At 42.6% G+C, this 20,815-nt stretch overlaps 1 protein-coding gene across 2 annotated transcripts in view; it reads left to right on the top strand.

Moving 5' to 3' along the window:
- Window positions 1–20,815, top strand: part of LOC113460377 (uncharacterized) — a 129,201-nt gene that overhangs the window by 29,627 nt on the left and 78,759 nt on the right. The window contains exon 3 of one of the 2 annotated variants that reach the window (XM_074539698.1): window positions 19,407–19,499. The exons of the other annotated variant lie outside the window; for it this stretch is intronic. Within the exon in view, the coding sequence (XP_074395799.1) occupies window positions 19,407–19,438 (32 nt within the window). The 3' untranslated portion in view covers window positions 19,439–19,499. Of the gene's footprint in view, window positions 1–19,406; window positions 19,500–20,815 lie in introns of those variants that run through there. 2 annotated transcript variants of the gene reach the window in all.

Genomic DNA, 20,815 nt, shown 5'->3' with positions numbered 1-20,815 from the left:
TCCATCACCCACTGCATTCTCATGTGAAAGCTGAAGAAATATGGGCTGGAGAAACAAAGTGCTTGGTGGACTGAGGAGCAGTGAACCTCTGGACTCAAAGGGTGGCTTACATCTGATCGGCTGTCACTTATGAGAGGAGTACTGAAGATGTTGCTAACGTTTCTATCAGCAGCCTGAATGATTTCACAGAATGAACCATCAGTGAATTTATACAAGATATTTAATTAAAATTAACATTTGATGAGATGAGTGGCAGAGCTTCAATCTAAAACACGCTTGCTAAACATAAGAACCAGTCCAACCTAAACAGCTCAAATAATTTAATAAGGAGAATTGCAGAGTTCTGCACCTGTTGCAGAATAACCCCATGCATCAGCACAGGCTGGGAAGTGACTGGCTAGTGGCAGTCCTGCTCAGAAAGTCCTGGGCGTTCATGGGGGATGGATGCTGAAAAGGCACTCTCATTGCAGATAAGTCAACCACTATCTTGCCTGCAAATAAGACAAAACCTAATGTAGCTTTCCATCAAGAAGAGTCTTGGGATGGCAGCACTCCTGCTTTGAGAACAAGATTGGGGTAGATGGCATATAAAGATACATTCTAACCCACATATCCATGATCCTATAGCTTTAATATCAACAGCAGCTTAGTCTTTAAATGTTTTTTTTTTTTTTCCCAGCAAATATGTATGAAAGACTCCACTCTGTAGGTATACATCTAGTGTGAAATTTAGACAGTATTTCAATTTTCCACATAGAGCCATCTCCCTCCCCAGGCAAGAACACTTACCATGAAATCATAAGGTAGACAGAGGAATATGAATGTGTTGTGTGAAAGTTGGGAGTTGGGCCAGTTACATGCTTACCCTGGATATTTCTGGTTGTCTTAAAAAAGTTTGCTTTATAGCTTAGCTAATTGATGTTGGTTGTTATGAGTCTTGATAGCTGGGAGGGACTCGGTATAGTTCCTTCTAGTTTTCATTACTGGCCCGTATAATTACAGTTAATAAAAGCAATGATTTCTTAAAGTGCACTTAGTGTATTCCAGGTGTCCTCAGACAAGAGAACAGTATGTCCTGTTAAACACACAGCCTTTACAGCAGCAGTATAAACTCTAATGTTCTCCTCTGAATCATGGGAGAGGATAATGGAGCACATTCCTTGCTGAGAACAGCGTTTGGAAATTATTTTCTCCATCTTGCTCTGGTTACCCAAAACCCATTTTGGTATACTCATTCATACACCCACTCTCTTTCTAAACTGAAAATGGAATGCTTTGTGCTTTTGGGATTATTGACTTGAGCACAGCCACTGAGATGAGATCAAAGCTCGTGGGAGAATGATGAGCTGGACTTTATCCAAATAAAAACAGAACAGAAACCTACTCAAGAGTCCTGTTGTTGCAGTGGCATGAACACCTTTGGCCCAAAGTCATCCCATCATATCATAGGCAGTTAATGAGGCATCTAAATTAGGAGTCTAAATGCTTTAAGTTCTCTTATTCTTGTAGTCAAGGTACCTGGAATGTCATTTATTCATCTTAAAACCTGAATTACTCTTTCAGACTGTCTCTCACTGGATGCTCAGGAAGCCTTGGGTGACTCAGGGAGGCACTCCAAAACTTTCATTTTGGTATGAAATTCAGGATCTAGATATTTTTCCATGGAAAGATTACAGGTTGTGGTTAATTCTGTTGGTTGTATGATTTGATGCTATGAGCCAGCCTGGGGCTGACTCACTGCTGACTTCCTCTATTCCATTTAGAGGCTTCTACAGAGGAAACAAAGGAGCCAGTAACCTCAGTGACTCTGCTGTGGACAGATGGGCAAGAAATTAGCTAAAGGAAAGATCAGAACTTAAAAAATAGTTCCACAGATGAGCATGCACAGAAACCTAGCACTGTCAACATGCTGCAGCTGTCCCCCCTCCATCTCCTTCCCTCTCTTTCCTTCTTGGAGGCATCAGACAGGCTGTGAGAGCAGTATGGTTTGTTGCATTGGTCTGCATGTATTGAGAGCAGACTTGCAAGATTTCCACAAGCTTCTTTGTACATGCAGTGACTCTGACTCTGTTGCTAGCTGTTTGAGACTCGGAGCCATAAATAGGTGGAGAAAGACCTGCCATAGAGATCTAGTAGCACTTATCTTCTTGCCTCTCCACCTCTTTCTTTTGTCTTCCTTCAGTCTCTGTATGATCCAATCCCACTGGGCATGCAAGTGTCCTGGAAACTTCCCAGCCTGACCATTCACATGGCTCTCTGCCCATCACACTCCTAACAGACTTTCACTGCTGGGACTGAAGCCCCTTCAGAACTCCAGGGAGCCCGCAGGTGCCCTGCCTGACTCCCTGCAAACTCCATTTACACTCAGACCAGGTTTCCTGACTGGTTCAACCCCAGGTTTTCCCCAGCAGCATCTCAGGTGTCTCACTGCATAAAACCATTTGTTCACAGTGCAGTAACACAGAAACAGCCTAAGCTGGTGTCTCTGAAGAGAAATCTCCCAATCTAGGAACCCCATGGCTTTCATACCCTCACAGTCTACTTGTGCTCTTCTCCTGAGACCTCCTTTCCTGCTCCCTCCTCAGTGTCCATCCAGCTGGCTGATGCCTCTGGTATTTGTGTACTTTGTTATCCAAAGGGTTGGCAGTTCCTGGCCTCTCGTCTTGGACTCCCACCAAAGCTCCACCTGTACCTCAGTGTTCATCTCCCCCAGCAGCGATCTGCCTGCACCAGGTGTGCTCCTCAACACAAACGTGACCTGATGGGCTGTTCCCTGACCTGTGCCCCTTCAGCTGGGCTCTTTCAGAAGGCTGTGAGATGGTTGGGGTAACATCCTTCTGTGCACCATTTTGCACACTAAGTGTGTTGAGGATGATGACATTTAGCTTTCCTTAGGGTTGGATTGCCCCGTGCTAATGCTTTCTTTACCAGCAGCTTATGTGGACTTCTCTTGGACCTGAGCTGATGCAATCATTTTATTTCTCAGCATCATCTCCAAGTAGTTCTGAAGGATGGCACTGTAATTCTTCTCCCATTAAAAGGAATGCAGTGATATCTCCCCTTCCATTTATCACACTCACCAGGAATTTTTCTGAACACACTAGTTGTGTCATACTTTAAGAAAAGTATTTATTGCCAGTGCATGGACAGAAACAGAAAGGGGCACCACAGAGACAAAACACATCCCAAGCCTCAAGAGATGATTCTATGAAATAAGAGTGTTGCTACTCATAAAAGATGCTGGCTTTCCTGTTCAGATGTCCAAACACACATTTACCTTTTGTTTCATGCAGATACTAACTTGTTTGAAGTCGCAAGCACATGCTGAGTGTTAGTTTCCTTCTTTTCTTGTTTCAAAGTGTACACACCATGTCTGTATAAAAGTATCTCTGAGTGTAGGAAATCCTTCTTCCTTTCATTGTGCATCTATTGGCCATGCGATCCATTTGTGTAAACAAAAAGGGAAATTTTGAAAAAGTGGAAGGAAAATCCCAAACACTTAATTGAATTAACACATATTTTGCCTTTCAATAGATTGTATTTATCTAATTTTCCAGTGTTCCACTTCTGGAACTTTCCACGCATTCCTGAGGGACCCAAATTTTCCCCTGGGGACTCAAGGTATTGGATTAATCAGGAATGACTCAGATGTCTGTGTAAGCCTGGCTGCAGGCAGAGTGGGCTCCACCTCACTGGAAATCATCTGGACGATGTCTATTATATAAAGAAATAGAAATTCTTAGTTTATCTAGGCAGAAATAAGTAGTGCAGAGACAAGCAGCTGTTGCAGTACTCAGGAGAGCTCTTCTGCAGGGCACATGCCCCAGCCATGGGGAGAGCCAGCCAGGCTGGCAGTGACGGGCAGCTGTGGCAGCACCCAGCCTTCCAGCTGCACAGCTCCAGGAACCTGGAGCAGCTGCACAGCACCCAGCCTTCCAGCTGCACAGCTCCAGGGACCTGGAGCAGCTGCACAGCACCCAGCCTTCCAGCTGCATAGCTCCAGGAACCTGGAGCAGCTGCACAGCCTCCAGGCCAGAGCATGGCTGGCCAGCACAGGGGGCAGCAACAATGGCCACCAACGTGCAACCAAGTGTTTCCATAGGACTTTGAAGTGCTTTTTCTTTTTCATAAATAGCTTGCTGCCTTGCTTTCCCAAAGAAGCACAGAACATGTTTTACTTCCCAAGGACACCCATGTGCCCATTGGCAGGAAGGAAACACCTGTGGAGATGAGCAAGCATAGTGAGGGGCTTTTGCTCTGTTCTGGTTTGTGGGAATTTATTGCATGCCACTTTAAGGTTTTATATAAAATGAGTAGTGTGCTAATGTCCTGGCCTTCAGGGATGTTTCAGGACTGGGATTTTCCATTTGTTTTAATTTTTGCTAGTTGTGCTTGAGATGCCAAGGAAAATTACTTGGGCGGGGGGGAAGCTGCTGAGGCACTGCTGAGCAATGCCCAGATCCCACCAGCCTGCCTGGATCCCAGGCCTGTGTCTGGTCAGTCTGAAGAGTGTGCCCAAACTGATCAGGTGCAGCCTGCCTCCAGGGCACCTGACAGCACCTGGAAGGCAGCATCTTGGCACTCCCACTCTGTGCAATGCCCACACATTGTGTGGCACTGCCACCCACACCTGGTGTGACACAAATGGCAGGGGCCAGGGCTCCAGGGCTCGGTGCACTCCCGGCTGCTCCAGTCCCCAAGGTGACTTGGCACAGCCTGGGCAAATGAACAGCTGAGAGAAAGGGGCCATAGAGACGAAACACAAAGCTACTCTTGGAATGCTGGCTGCCCAAGCTGATTCTGGAGAATGTTTTGGAGACTCATGGGGCTTTAAGCTGTGGTAATTCAATATTTAAAAAACAAATAGGTTCTCCTGCCCCACTTATCCACTAGACAATGACATTGATCCAAAGTGTTCATGGTGACAAAGGCCTATTCAGAGTGATAGGGGCTTTGAATCCTGCCTGTCAACATTTAACATATGTCTGCTTGGAAATCAGTGCTGCAGGCCTCATCTGGCAGGCATGGTTTCAGAAGAGCCCAAATTTGTCTGTAAAAGAATGGTAGGAGGGTACTCTGTGGTATTTCTAATCCCAGTTGCTATAAACTATAACAGGGTCTGCGATGCTCTTGTTGTTCAGGTAGGTGCCTTGGCAGTTGTTTTCTTCTCCTGGCATTTTCCCATTATTTTTTCTTGAAATGCACATAAAAGAAATAATATTTTATTTTATGGAATTGGTCAGAAACTGGGAAAAAAAATCAATTAGAGCAGGGGCTGATCCTGTTTTGAAGGAACTTCTCCCCATTGCTCTCTCTTCTCCAGGGCTGGCAGCTCTCTTCATTCCCAGGCATTCTCTTCATTCCCAGCTTGTAATGTCTGAGATGAAGTGCTATTAAATGTAATTAATAGCATAGTTTAGGAGACAAAATCTACTACCTTGGTGGTATCTATAAGAACAGGTGCTTAAAAGCTGCATTGAAAAAGAGAAGTCCATTTTTCCAAGTGTAGCAAACCTATGCTTAGTAATGGTTTCTGTCCAACTCAATCTCCATGCCCTATTATTAAAACCCAGGAACCTGGTAAAGTATTTATTTCCAGAAAACCTTTTTTCTTCCTACTGTCTGAAAATTGCCTCTTAGTTTTAAATGATGATTTTGAAACATGCCAGAAAATAATTTTCCTGCATTGGTTATTCATTCTGCCTTAAGAATATATAAAAAGCAGATGGGAATAATTTTCTCTTACTTGGTCCAAATATTTCAACAAGTGGGTTATTTTTCTTACCAGTCTTTGGGCTCCCTGCTGTTTTTAGCAGGATTATTTGGATAAATAAACTGATCCAACTTTGACCCTTTACTAACCATTCACCTGTGGCAGAACATGCAGAAATTAAGGGAAAGAAAGGATGTCTGTTCTGGTGAGAAGTGAGCTAATATTGCTTTACTATGAAAAGACATACAATTATTTTGTCTGAAGCAAAAATATCACGCATTTTTGGCAGAAATATCCTGGTTTATTTCTGATGTAGTTGAAAAACACCAAAACGTTAACAGGTTGGAACAGTTTGGGAAGGAAAAAGAAGGAAGGCTTACTCTAAAATATCCTGGTTTATTTCTGATGTAGTTGAAAAACACCAAAACGTTAACAGGTTGGAACAGTTTGGGAAGGAAAAAGAAGGAAGGCTTACTCTAACTACCTTATGGTTTACAGATGCTTCAGGTAGGCATATAGACATCTCCTTTGTTTCAGACTTATCCCTGTAGGATTTTGTCAGTGTTCAAACTCATTTTTCCCTTTAAGGCTTTGTCTACCTTAGCTACAATTGGAGGAAAGCAGGATACAGTCTAGCATACAGCAAAAGCAAGACAAAAACAAACAGTGAGACAAAACCAGTTTCCGCTGTAGACAGGAAAGGAAAATTTTCAAAAAGTGAAATGATGAATAAAATAGGACAGACATCCTCCTTGTTCTTCAGGTCTGAGTGAATTAACAATAAAAAGATGCCTACATCAGTGATCAGACACTGCTACCTATATCACTGATAGGTTTCAGTGACAATACTGAGGTGCAGATCCTGAACAAGGGAAGATAAAAGCTGAACAGTGCTGTAAGTATGCAGGTCACAAAAGAGGTGCAGGTTAAATTCACATATATCATCCTTCAACTGCTTTCCAGGCTCTGGTCAAGTGCAGGTTAAATTCACATATGTCATCCTTCTATTGCTTCCCAAGCTCTGATTCCCAAGGAGCTGAAGCTGTAGTAAAATGTTGCTGTGGGATGTACCAACCTTTAGGATTAAATGTTTTTGTGCTGTGAATGACAGATATGGCTGAGGTGCTCTGACATGCCACACTGTTTCTGGCTTTCTCCTCATTATCTGGTCTTTTTGTGGAGGGATTACAGGAGCAATGGAAGTGATGCTATGATAGAATGGAAGTAGGAGTGGGACTGAGGCATCGCTTGTGACTGCTGACCGAAGATGTAAGTGACATTGATGTGTGGTCCCAGTGTGCAAGGAAGCGCGCACAGCAAACAGATGCAGAAGTGGAAGAGGGTGTTACCTGCTCCTTTTTGTTTCTTCTGGGCTGCCAAAAGCTCCTGTTTGCTCAGATGTGCTGGTAGGGCAATGCATGAAACTCCCTTCCTCCATTCAGTCCCCATGAGCTGAGGTAACCAACACCTCTGAATGGAATTGTTTTAAGAATTTAAGAAGGGGTTGAGGAGATGCTCTTGAGGAGCAGGGCAGAGTGGTGAGGAGTGGTTTGCAGCAAGTAAAGAGTAATTGTCTCTTTGGCTCTCAGCATTGCATTTGTCCTTGGTGCCAGGCCCTGTGAATTTGGCACAGTAATTTATCATCCTGTAAACAGGGAGCTGGTTCCAACTGTGAATTCCAGGAGCAGGCATATAATCATAATGTTTTTACCAACTCCTTCAGCTAGAACTGCATTAGGACATTAGTTAACTATGGTAACTAAAAACCTAGACAGATCTTTAAAACAAATTTTTTCTCAAGCAATCCTCTTATTTTATATATAAAGTACTAATTAAAAATAATTCAAGATGTGGAAGAGTGTGTAGGTAATTACATTGTACTATAATTTCTCTTTATATTCAATACTGTGGGAATAAACCAAGGAGACAGAGGTATATTTGACAAGAGGTAGAGGAGATGACCCTACTCAAGATCATTTTGTTTCTGTATGGGACATGTGTCACAGCTGCAGTAGAGTCCTGCTCTGGATGAGAATGATGTGCAATGTAATTTCAATGAAATATTTAAGACCCTGTTCCCAATGTGAATGTGGTCCAATGAACACTGTGTACTAGTCCCATTAACGTTGACTGTGTAGTGACATTGGATAAATCATTGCATCTCTTTGTGCATAAGCTCATCTACAAAATGTCTTCCTCACAGATATGTAGTGAAGATTCATTAGTTACTGCTTACAAAGTGCTTTGAAGACATAAATAAATACTGTTATTACTTTAACAATGCTGAAGTTTTGAGATCAAGAGGGCATTATAGCCTCTGCATCCCACTGCCAGCTGGGGCCTGCAGAGCCTGTCCATAGTAAATGCACCTTTCACATTGGTGTTTGCACACAGCTGTTATCTTCTGCTAAATGCCGTTATAAATCTACATGGTCACTGGCTATACACTGACTATGAGTGCCCAGTCTTTTATAGCAATTAAGGAACAAATTATAATCATTTTTGCAAAAATTGTACACTAGAGATGAAAACCTTCTGCATGCACTGGTGTGATTTGGCACTCCAAGCAAATACAGGGTGATTTGGTTTCAATCATTCCTTCATTCATCTAAACCATAGCACTTCATTTCCATGGCAAACAGCAGAATCATATCTGAACCAGGGGATGCCATTAAAATGAAAGAAGTTTGAAATTCATAAATTTATTTAATGCCAAATCCCTGGGACACAATGGCATTGTTGTGTCTTTTCTGAATTTTCAGATGAATTTACTAAACTGATATATTTACACTTAGACTGTAGTTTAATATGCGACAGGAGATCTCTCTAGCGCAATGAAACCATAGAAATCTTGATCAGAACTATTGAAAAAATATGCTTTTTCATAAAACCTGACTAAAAATAGTATAAGTTGCTGAATATTAGATTTCCACCAATTAAAGTTAAATTGGACTTTGTCCCAAATTGGATGTTAACTTATATTTATGGTTCTGGGTTTTTTTTTGCCAAAAGGAACAGCACTGGAAAACAGCATGGAAATATAGAGGGGCTAAAAACTAGTGGTTTGACATTGTTTCCATGTTGATAAGCGTACAGTTACAATGATGCCTCCATTTCCCTGTGTTCTTCTGTTCCTTTATATTAGAGACTAATGTGTTCATTTCCACCACGAAGGGAGACATTCATGGAGCTATGGGGCACAACAGCTGTGTGTATGGAATGACACAAAATGGTCCATGAAAAAGTGGATGGGGCTACTTTCCTTTACCAAGAAGGGTTAACAGGAAAGAAAGGAGATCATGAAAACCATGAGCGCCATTCACTGATGACAAAACAAGCAGAGAAGCCACAGGTTTTTTGACTTTGCTGCCATCTAGCAGAAGATGGACAGCCTGACATCCATCCACCCAGTGGGACAGAGAAGAATATTAGATTGCTGAGGTAGCTGGGGGATAATGTGGGTTATGGTTCAAGTCTGAGCTGGCCACTCTGGCTAGTTGACTCTTAAAAGGTGTTTTTTTTCTGGAAGGGCAGATTCAGAAGCAGAACTAGCTGAGACTCACTCCTGTTGCTGGAGGAGTGAAACAGGCTGGTCTCCCCTGTTGGCACTGTTGGATTGAAGGAGATGTGCACCCAAAAGAACAAGACTTAGGAAAATTCAGGTACGCCCTCTAAAGACAAACCTTCTGAGCAAGGTAAGAGCTCTTTTCAATTCTGGGGAAAGGAAAGCACTCTTTGTGTGTACAAACCACATTTAAAAATAATCAGTTAATAGTATCAGTCACCTTGATCAAGGTTTGGTCAAGGCATGTGCTAAAAAACCCTCTAGCTTGTAAGACATTTCAAGCAAGTCATTAGCTGATTCTGAGTTTATACTGCTTTATCATCTGAATGGTCTTGAACAGAGCTTAGTTACATAATGACCACGTTAGGCTCCTAAATGAATTTCCTTTCCTGTAATTAATAATCCTCCAGCATCTCTCTTTCTTTCAATCTCATTTTCTCCTGCAGTGTATGGTCCTTTCGCAGGGACAGATAACTATGTCTTGCAGACAGTCATTTATGGTCTGTGTACATTAGTTCGCAGGCAAAGGAAGCAAAGCAGACTGTACTCTGATTTTCCCTTTGTGCAATGGAAACGGAACATTTATTATGGTTTTGTTGCTGAGGAGAAGTTCAATTGCTAATGTAACACAGGCTAAAAATTTGTAGAAAGAAATGTTTTGTGTTCTGGAACAACTGAACTCATGTGTTTTCCTGGGAGGGAATACATTGGCTAAACCTGGGTTGAGGTGTTCTTGGGGAGCTGAGAAACCTTATGATAATGCTGTGCTTAGGCTCAGGCTAAGGATTAACCAGGTCACTCAGCCTGAAGGTTAAGCTTTAAAAGAAACTGAGACAAGTGAAGATAGAGGACTATACACTCAAATCATACAGATAAGTTTGCCCTGTCACTGTGTTCTTTAGACGACTGAAAGTAAATAAATTTCTTGCCAAATCTGATTAGACTGAATTTTTTAAAGATGAAGTGAGAAGTTTTATTCCCATTCTTCTTCTATTGGACATCACAATAAGGCAAGGGCCACTTGCCTTTGAGGAGCATATCAGAAACCATGGGGCCCACACTCAGCTGAGTTTCTGTGATGCTGATTTCTCCTAGGGCTTAGGAATGCAACAAAAAGTTACATTCTAGGTCTCTAAATGACATTAGATTTCATATGAATGCAAAGATGTGCTTAGTAGCTTAGGAAGTGCCTTGGGGAGGGGATGTTGGCCCCCTTCCATGCCGGAAGGGCACTGGGCATGCTCCACCTTCCCGAGGAGAGCTGTCAGCTGGACAATGCCCTTCAGCCAGTATGGGGGAGATGTCAGGGACAGAGGCTGCTTCACACATTCAGCACCTCCAGAGACACAAACCTTCTCCAAGTGCTGTGCATCAGGGCGTTGCTTGCCAGGCCCTGTGGCTGGTGTGGGACAGATATCAGCCCATGAACATCTGCTTCAGAGTGCTGGGGTGATGGGCTCAGGGCAGGGAGCTGGGCAGTGTCCAAGGAACCATCACAGCCCATCCAGGGACTGCCTGGAGGAAATGCCTGGGCGCTGTGGGACCCTGTCCTGGCCTATGCATTACAGGCACTGGGTTCTCCTCTCAACTTTGCAGCAGGGATATTTTAAAGTGATTTTGTTCCACAAGCCTTCTTCAACTATCCCTTGTCCCACAAGCGTCCTTCAGCTGTTCCTTTTCCCCAAGTCTGGTGGTCAGGAGGGAGTGGTGTCTCTGCTCAGAAATGCCCCTGTACCCAGCCCTAAGAGCTCACCCCACTCGTGTGGTGTCTGCAGGGCAGCGGCACGAACTGCATGTGCTCCCTGCGGGCCTCAGCCTGGCAGGGTTCCATGGTTAGCTTCTGCTCCTGATTAAGAGAGAAAACATTCATGTATGCTTAGGTAAAATAAAGGACTTTAACCAAGAGAAAAATGTGAGAGTAACTTTAGCTTTAAAACAAAATAGTTTTCAAAGTGTATTGTCAGTGTCACCAAATAATTGTTTTAAATCCATTTAACTCAAATAGACTACTTTGTCAAAATGAGAGTGTCTCCTGCTGCAGAAATGTACATATCTAAATGTAAAGCCATCTAAACAACACTTTTGTAGCAGTACAATTATTATTAAAGCCAGGTAAAAGTAAATTTATTTTTGCATCAACACACTGGCCTCTACAATAATTTCAGTCTTTCTGAAGTCCACCCCAATGTATGGGGTGGACTTCATATTCCTTTATGAGCTGGGAACTCCTAAAAACTCTACAGAGCATGCCTTTTTTGTGTTCACCAGGTCTAAACTGGTGGAATCTGGGTTATTTTTGAAAGAGAATTATTTTTAAAGAGCTATCCAAACCAACCTCTAAAAGCAAAGGATGTGTGAAGTGCCAATCAGATTCAAAGAAAGTGGAGTTATGTGCATGCTCCTTATATTATCCTGACTGATGGCTTTATTAAATCACTCGTGGCCCTGTAAGTGCTTTCTGTGATAATTTACTTGCAGCTGGTCTGGCGATGGGAAGAGAGCATGGGTATTTTGGTGCATCCTTAACTGTGGGATGTTGTTAGTGATGCTCTGAGCATACTTTAACCGGAGTTAAATTTTCAGGGAAGGAATTATGTTTTCAGATGTGCATATGGGTTCAGTACAGGATCCCAGCATGCCTTTTATGCAAGCAATAAATGCAGCTGACTAGAGGAGGTAGAGAGTTCTGTCTTTCTCTCCATAAAGGATGTAAGGTATTGCCTGGAAAAGGACAGTTTGTTCAACCAACATGGAACTAGCTAAAATAAATTTACAAAAATACAGTATTAGATGATGGATTTATGGGCTACTGATAAGTGATTAAAAGGAAAGAGCAAAGCTGCCTAAACCACCACCATCTCTGTTATGAGTGTGCATTTATGCCTTCTAACATCCATTGATGATATTCATTCACTCTTCAGTGTGTTTTATTCACTCCTTTTAATAAATTGACTTGTTTTCCCAGAGGAGAAGAAGGTGGATCTTTTTCTAATGTCCCCTCTATAATGTTTTCACTTCCTCACTCAAACCAACAGCTCTTTAAGTGCAGATAATTGAATGGACTGTCTAGCTTCCAGCAGAGCCTTACATGTTCAGGAGGTATCAGCCATGGAACAGTCATGGAATGATGCTCCAGTTTTGAAGCATATTTTGAAGCATGATGTTACTCACATGGAAACTGTTCTGTCATGTGAAGGCTGATAACTTCGTGGAAAAAATGCCAAAGGCTATCAAGGAAAAGACTTTCTAAAAATTCTCAAAAGCTGAAGTATTTTTAAAAATGTTTTTCAGAAAATAAAAAAAGGCAGAAAAATGTGAGGGATGACATTTCTCTCTCCAAGATGGAAACCATGAGCAGAAAAAGAAATTATTGTCTGTGCTCCTCTGCTGTTGAGATATTTCCAGTCTCAGAGAATTTATGGCTGCTTGTGAAAACTCCTACCTGGTAGAAGAGCAATAAACATAAGAAAAACTAAAGGAGATGCCAAGATAGTATCATCTGTGTTGTTTAAACTGTTTAGAAACTGGAAAACCCCACTCTGTTTATATCATGCATATAATTAATTTCTTGCTTACTAAGGAAAGCTGAAATCACACTGCTTTTTGCAATATGATCACTTTGTAATGCTGGGGAAAAGAGTAGGGAGCTTTACATGATAGAGATGGTCCCTGGAGGCAGCAGTATCATTTGATCCTTGGCACAGCCAGTGTCTGACATCATCTGAGACCAAAGAATGTCAGGTTAGTAGCTATTATCTTTACATAAAGAGGCAGCAGTTATGCACCTTAACTGTTGTTTGAAATTCCCATCCAACAGAATAACTGCCCAGTGCACAGGTTATGCTTTGCACATACCCTGAGGAAATGTATGTACCTGGCTACAAAGAGGGAAAATGAGGGCAGGCACTGGCAAGCTGGCCGGACCCAGAGGCCAGTTTTATTCTTGCAGTTGAGCTATTGTCAGCAATGCTGCATTTCTAGGAGCAGCTTGTGCATTTATTCCTGCAGGAGACATTGCCAGTGCTTGTCAGGACCCCAGACTAAAGCACTGACTTGCTCAGGGTTCTTCTAAACCCTCCCTATGCAGGACCATATGTCACATATACATGCAAAAAAAAAAAAATAACCCCAAGAAACCCCTAAAAACATTTTGGTTAAAGTATATTTGTGTTATGAGCATATTTGGATCTTGTGTGCAGCATAACAGATTTCATTATTGAAGGCTGTCATCAATTTGAGGTCACTTGGTGAGAGCTTTAGTGGTACAAAACCGAGTGCCTGTAGTTTTGCTGGCGCTGGGGACTTGGGGTGGGTAAAGTGGAGTTAAGAAAGCTTCTTATTCAACCTCACAGTTGTTATTTACTTAGAAATCAGCAAGCTGTTAATGTGGACAAAGCTTGGCAGAATTTGAACATATCAGCACTTGTGTAGCGAAGGACGCTCCCACTTGCTCGTCCTCTGAGATCCCCATTATTGAGATGCATCTGTGTCTAGGACTTTCTGGAAATTGTAAGCTTCTTAGGGCCAAAATAAACCTTTGTAATTCTCTATCTGGAGAAGATGATTGGAAGAGGAACCAGCTGGAAGTGCACTAAGAGCTGTGACAAAATGTTGTTGAATAGATGATGAGGAGCTCTGCTAGCTGGGCTGTTAGGAGCTCTTGGAGACTATTCCACTTCCATCTCCCCATTATTACCTTTCTGAAAAAATATCAAACAGTACTTTTAGAGGGTAGTAGACTCCACCTATCTATGTTAGCTAGAATACCCATACAGCACTTTTCTCAGATCTTCAGATACATCATGCTTGGTATGTGATTTTCTTGGCCACAGCAGACTGTGGTTTGGGCATGGTGGTGAAGCACTCACAGCCATTTGTTGCTAAGTAGAAACATTGCTTGGTTTCATATAAATTGAAATATTTTCAGTGTGTACAGCTCCCATTCCAGATGTGCATTTCAATGGCATGAAATCAGAAGCCATGAACATTTTGGCACACTTTGCTCCAGGGACAAAGTGTTGATAGGACAGAATTTAATTGAGATAAATGCAGTGAAATAACAATCTTATGTGATATGACCTTACTGCAGGCATTAAAAAATGTCTTGCAATGAGACACCTTGGCTAGCTAACATGCTGCCAAGATTTTTCTCTTAGGCATTAATTTTGTCCACATCTCCCGCTACATCCATTGTCCTGTGCTCAGAGAAATCAGTCCCACAAGTCTCACAAAATGGAAAGACTTAGGAAGCAGACATCAAAGCAACCTCCTTTGATAGTCTTGTTGTTTGTGCAAAAAACACTCTCCTTGTAGTATGTCATAATATGAATTCTGATGTGTATGTGTTTCCAGTGATATTTAATCCAGGTCCCAAGCAGAATTTTCTAAATCTATGTTAGAGCATGACCAATGTGCTATAGGAGTGACTTATTCATCCCTAAAATCCGCTGGATCTGGATCACTATGCAACAGGAGATTGATTAAAAAAATATGCTCCCAAACAACAAACCAAAACTGCACAGTTGAATTACACATTGGTAAAAATAGGAGGTGATTGTGGTAAGGCTGAATGCTGAATCCACTAAACTGAGAGTTTAAATAATACCTTCAGTGTTTTATATATACATATTATATGGATGTTTTACTCATGGAATAACTTTTACTACCTTGAGAGAAAGCACAAAAAATTTGATTCTTCTAACATTAACCACAAATGTGATTTATGGATTCAAATTGATCTGTGTGTTTCTGCTGACAGAATTCATTACTTACCTGAATGAGCAAAAGTTTTATTCTGCTGTTCCAGTAGAATAAATGACTTGATAAAATAGGAAGAGAAGAAAAAGAAAGGAAAAGAAAGGAAAGGAAAGGGAATGAAAAAAAAAACAAAAGAAAAGAGAAAAGAGAAAAGATTTTACACTTTATTTGTGGAAGTTCCACCATAATGCAACAAGGGCTTAATTAAAATATAGCAGAAAAGTTCCTAAGAACAGACTGACACAGATTCATTTGATTCCTTAAGCAATGACGTGGCATACAAGTGTTCTGGAGACAGTATGGTGTGGAACAGCCCACTGTTATCAGGACTAGATAAATTCTCTGTTGCTTTTCTCAGAAACTGCTGCAGTGAGGTAAATTCCCTCTCCCCACTTCCAGGAGCTTCTCTGTATTTCCTGTATATTAGAACTGCTGATTTCTAAATGACTACTTGGGACAGGAAAGGCAGGACTGATCCTGTAGAGGTGATACAGTTACATTCCCTTACATTCTCAAAGGATGTGAATGCACATCCCTGACTCCTCCACTCCTATGAAAGTGGGCAGTACTAGAGAAAATTACCCCCTGAAGCAGGATGGATGGGTGAGGGGGTCATGCCTGAACAACTGAGCCACTTTCCAGGCAGCACATTTATGGATTTACCTCAGGTTGTAACATCTTCCCTATTTTACAGAACTTAATTAGGATGTGCATCTGGTTTGCAGCATGGAGAGTGATGGGACCAATCAGAGTATGTCAGAATGCAGTGAAATATCAGGAATCTGTGGGAATTGGAAATGCAGGGTGCTTGACTCAAAGGGTTTCACCCTTGGTTAATGCACACAGGCAGAGGCAGTGCTGTCTCCAGCTGTTGTGCAGTGCTGGATGAAAACCAGAGCTGTGCCAGCTAATGCAATCCCACAGGAGACCAGGTGAATAGTTTCAGGGGATGAGAAAACTGGCATGAGAAAATATTCCAGTGCAATACTCAGTGAATGATTGCTTGGATTTGCTGACATTGTTTGCTCTGCAGAATTGTTTCTGAACCTGTGATCATCTCACAGTTGTATCAAATTTTCCTAGGTTGAAATGGAAATTATCTAGCTTCTATTCTGGTTCAGCTGTAGGTCACTGCCTGGCTGCTGTTACTACAAAGGTTTTGATTTTACTTTCTTATTCTCCTCTTCCATAGAATTGCTTTCAGTTCAGCATCTTGTCCTCCAAAGTGTTTTCAATGGGTTTTTTGCCCCTCTCACGTATAATTTCAAGCTGCTGTAAACAAATTGCATGGCTGGTGAGCAGACAGGAAACAACTTGAAAGGATAAGAAGAACATAGAAAAATTAATTCCCTTCAGAAAAGAGCTTGAGTATTATCAGTTGTGGTTAGGCAGGTATTTGCACTTCGTGTGGTAGATGCGGCAATACTGGGCTGCTGGAGGGATATGCAGACTTTTTATGATACGGCTTTCTGATAAGCTGCTAAGAACAAGAATCTGTCAGTTGTAGCAAATGCTCTGACTGTTTGCTAGAGGAGAACTTTCCCAGATGTCCTAGGGCAGAATTCCCCTTGTGCCCCCAGGGTGGGTCACTGTTCAGTGAGCAGTGGCTGCTGCCCTCATCCCACAAATGGCTGTGTTCAACTGGCCCTGGTGAGCACGACAGAGAGTGACCGCTGATCCTCTGGTTGGAAAGATATTTAATCTGTCTCTTCATGCTGCTAGCCATTGATCCAAATGTCCTCTGTTTGAAGTACTGCTGAAGGGAGAAGCCTTTTTACCCCCATCTGGTTATGATTAATCTTCTCAGCCAGGCTCCCTTGGGCCAAGGAGGAGCCCAAGACAAGAACAGTCTCTCTCCCTCTTAATTACACTGGTTTAACAGAGAAACACTAGTAATTAGAGCCCAGAGATGCCAGTAGGTATATGTGAACATGGTGTCAGTTTACAGGGTGATGTGTTAAAGCTGATTCAAGCCTTTACACAATCTCTTTCTCATTACAGAGGTGTAATTAATCATTTTGTCTCATTAGCACACTATTGGATTAAACAGAGTCATTTTAACCTTCCTCCCTATCTGGGAATCTACTCTCACACAACTGAAGCAAATTTCCTTTGGAAAATATGATAAAGCTTTTGCATCTGTGTGGACATGGCTCTGCAGAATTAAGTTAATTTTAGCCTTTTGATTATTCACCTGAACTTGAACAACATGTTAAAGTCATTGCCTTGGATACATCCCTGGTCCAGACATGTCATTGGCTAAGTTGAGGAGCTTGGCTGGCCGAGTCTGAGGCGGGCTGCTTTGCTGATGAGGGCTGTGGTGAAGAAGCTGAAGGTGAGACACTGCCCCTCCTTTCCCTTGAAAAGCATCTGCTTTTCAGCTTTGTGGCTGCTCTCCCCCAGGCTGGAGGGCAGCTGGGCAGCAGCTGTGCCTGGGCTTAGCCTCTGGCTCGGCCTCAGAGCAGCCTGGTCGCTGAGCTGGGCCATTGCTGGGCCGCGTCTGGCCATGGCTGCTGTCTCTGGGCCCAAACCAGACCCTCACGGCATTCAGCCCCTGGCTGCTGAGGCTGCTGCCTGCCCAGCCTTGCTCCCACCCTTGGCTCCCAGCTATCCTTCCCTGGGGAGCAGCTGTGCCCTGCCACGAGTTTTTCCTGAAGGAGAAGGATCCAGGTCAGTGTCATGCCTCAGACCTTGTTGGTGCCTCGTAGCCCTGCATGGGGAGATATTTCAGGGAGGGATTTTTGCTACTTGCCTTTGCATCTCATTTTTCTTTTAATATTGGCCAAGCAGAATCCCTCCTTGAAAATGAAACAGAACAAATAAGCATGACCCGATTTTGCATAGAATTACAAAAGTAACATTTTTCTGTGCAAAATCCTAATTCAGACCAAGATTTTCTGAGCTTCAACAGACTTAAAAGGTTTATGAACCTTTGAGATTAATTTTGCTCTCTCTAATTAAGCTCGTGTCTTGAGAAAGCCAAGGGAAGGTTTACAAACATCTTCAAAAAATAACAAATAGCAAAGACTTTGCTAGGAAAAAGCTGGTGGTCTGGTACTTTCTTCCTGTCTGCTGTTTTTTTCCCAGAGATAACAATTTTCTAGGGTTGTGCAGGACTTTGCAGCTTTCCCTAACTTGAAGAGATGTCCAGAGAGACTCTTAGCAGGGCAGGAGGGAGGCTGGCGCCTAGGTGAATCCTTTTATCCCCTACAGAGGCTCCTGGAGCTCAGCCCTAGCTGCTCTGGCAAGACATTGCATAGTTATCTGATTATACCAAAATATATTCCCTGAAACATCTTTTCCTCTTTAATTGTGTATGCTGGGAAGAGCTTTTGCATTTTCAGCCTCTTAAAATACTCTTTTTTTCTAATGCATTTGAAATGTTTTTGTAAATGTCTTATATGCATAAGGGCTTCAAACTATGTGATTTCTGCTACACAATGATGGAGTGGAAGCTTACATTAAAAATCAATGATCAGACAGCAAGGGAAGGTCACACCAAGACCATCAGGCTTGTACTGCAGGAGCACAAGGGCAGGTTTTGATGCTGTCCCAAGCTAGTAGGCTCTGACATGTCCAAATAATGGGAAGATTCAAGCAAGGCTGAGCAGAAAATCCCCAAATTATTTTAAAAATTATTTTCAAATCAGTGACTATAGTGACCTGCTCAACAGGGCTGCTCCCTGCACCCTTTCCGTTTTCCTCCACATCCAGAAGATAGACCCCAGCTCTTGTGAGTCCAGGTGATATTCCTGGTTGCTGTTTCTCTGGATTTAGAGAAGTCAAAGGCTGCTTTGCTCAGTGATGTGCAGTAGATAATGGGGAATTAAGAACTCCAGAACCAGAAGACTGACCCTTCTCCCCTTCAGGCCAAGGTAGACCAAGAGTGAGTCCAGTGAAATCACTGGCACACTGGCATTGTGTTACTATAGAGGCAGAAAAGAACACGAGTGTTTGCTTGCCACTCAGGCCTAGTGTCTGTAGAGACAATTTTTAACCATCATCTTCTAAACATCCAAGGTTCAGTACAAGAAGGAAAAAAACCCTAATGGACGTGAGCTGCCAAGTGGGGGATTTTGTCATTGGAGCAAGCCTCAGAGCAGAGCTCCAGTCAAGTCTTCCCTAACATCTTCTACCTTATGTTCATTTAATTACTGGTGCCTTTCAGGCACAGAACAAATCATTAGCAGTTAATCAAAATTTTGAAAGGGTGCAGGGTGATTACATTACATGCTGGTTGGTTATCAGTGAGATGCAGAGACTACAGAGAGGCAAAGCTTTTTCTTTAGTGTTGAAGAATTGCCTGCCCAAATAAGGGACATGTTTCCTTCTGGACAATTTATTGTGGGATTTTTATTTCTTATTTTCTAGGCTTAAAATGTCTCCCTTTTCTTCCCGAATGATTAAGCCTGGTCCAACTTGGCCCATTTCAGCTGCTGCCACAGGTACTTACCAAGATGCAGTATTTTACATATGTTGGTGGTTTGTTTGGTCTCACTACATTGCCTTTGCAATCGCACCATGCTGGGGGATCGGAGTGTAAACTGCTGGTTCATAGCTGTCAGTTTTGAAAAGAGAAAGCAGCTGTTGGAAAAAAACAAGCTTCATGCTCCCCTCCCACCCAGATTTGGTATATCATCTATGAAATTACACTGTTGTCACATCCAAGGTGAGAAATACCCAGCCAGAGGCAGGGGAAAGGCATAAAAGCCTGGCATTTGGGGCCATAATGAGAATTTATTTATTTGGAAAATACAGTAAAATGGAGGCGCTCCAGCTGAGGCAGAAGGTTTTGTCTCCTAGGAGGTCTGGTGATGGCAGACTTGGAGGTCCCAACATTTTGTGAACAACCAATGCAGCCTTTTGCCACCCACAAACAAAGTTACCGTGGCCTGCAAGGGGAAAGGGGGAAGGCTTTGTGCTCTCAGAACTTAAGCCGGTGTTGACTGACATGATTCATTTCATTGCTCTAGGAATCCTTGGAGAAAGTGCTTGAAAAAATATCCTAAATTCTCATCGCATTTCTGCTGCAATAAATGAATCTGGAAAGAATCTGGGCACTAATGCTTCCTGCACGCATGGATCGTCTCAGATGATCACAGCATGGCTTGAATTTGCCTCAGTTGTGTGTGCGCAGCCCTTCTTTTCACTCCTTTACATCCCAAGCTATTAAATTTTAAATTTGTAATCAAAGCATGGAGCCTTGCTCAGGAACCCTGGGCTGGAAGAAGAAAGCATTGCCATGACCCAAGCCCCTCTAAGGAAACCCTTGTTGTTGACCAAGACAGGTGGTGAAAACCTGCTTCCCCGGCCATGGTGGGAGCAGGCTTTGCTTAGCTGCCTGTTGGAGGCTTTGCTTTTGCTTACCTCTGGCTGGGTTTGCTGGCAGTGCTCAGCACCTGCCAGCACCAGGGGCTCTCTCCCAGCTGGCTCTGGGCTGCCCTGCCCACGCTGGGAAGCAGTAAGACATTCATCCACAATGTTATTTTCCCTTTTTCATGGTGAGAACTGAATCAGATGGAGTTTGGTGTACTCCCCTAACTACTTCTTACTTCAAAAAAAGGGAGTTCCAAATGCACCAGTGAGGACAAGATCTGTTGGAGGATACAGCCCCGCTCCACCTCAAGGAAATGATGGCCATGGTCCCACCAGTGCAGCTAGAGCAGGGTTAGGGCTTGTTAGTGATTCTCATAATGTATTTAATCTTACTAAACTTCTATTTTTTCTGGATCAATTGAAAGGGAAAGGTATTATTGTTGGAGCAGCAGGATAGAAAAAAA

Source organism: Zonotrichia albicollis, chromosome 4 (genome assembly GCF_047830755.1).
Source record: "Zonotrichia albicollis isolate bZonAlb1 chromosome 4, bZonAlb1.hap1, whole genome shotgun sequence".
In the NCBI taxonomy this organism is placed as follows: Eukaryota; Metazoa; Chordata; class Aves; order Passeriformes; family Passerellidae; genus Zonotrichia; species Zonotrichia albicollis.
This window is presented reverse-complemented; position numbering and strand designations above follow the sequence as displayed.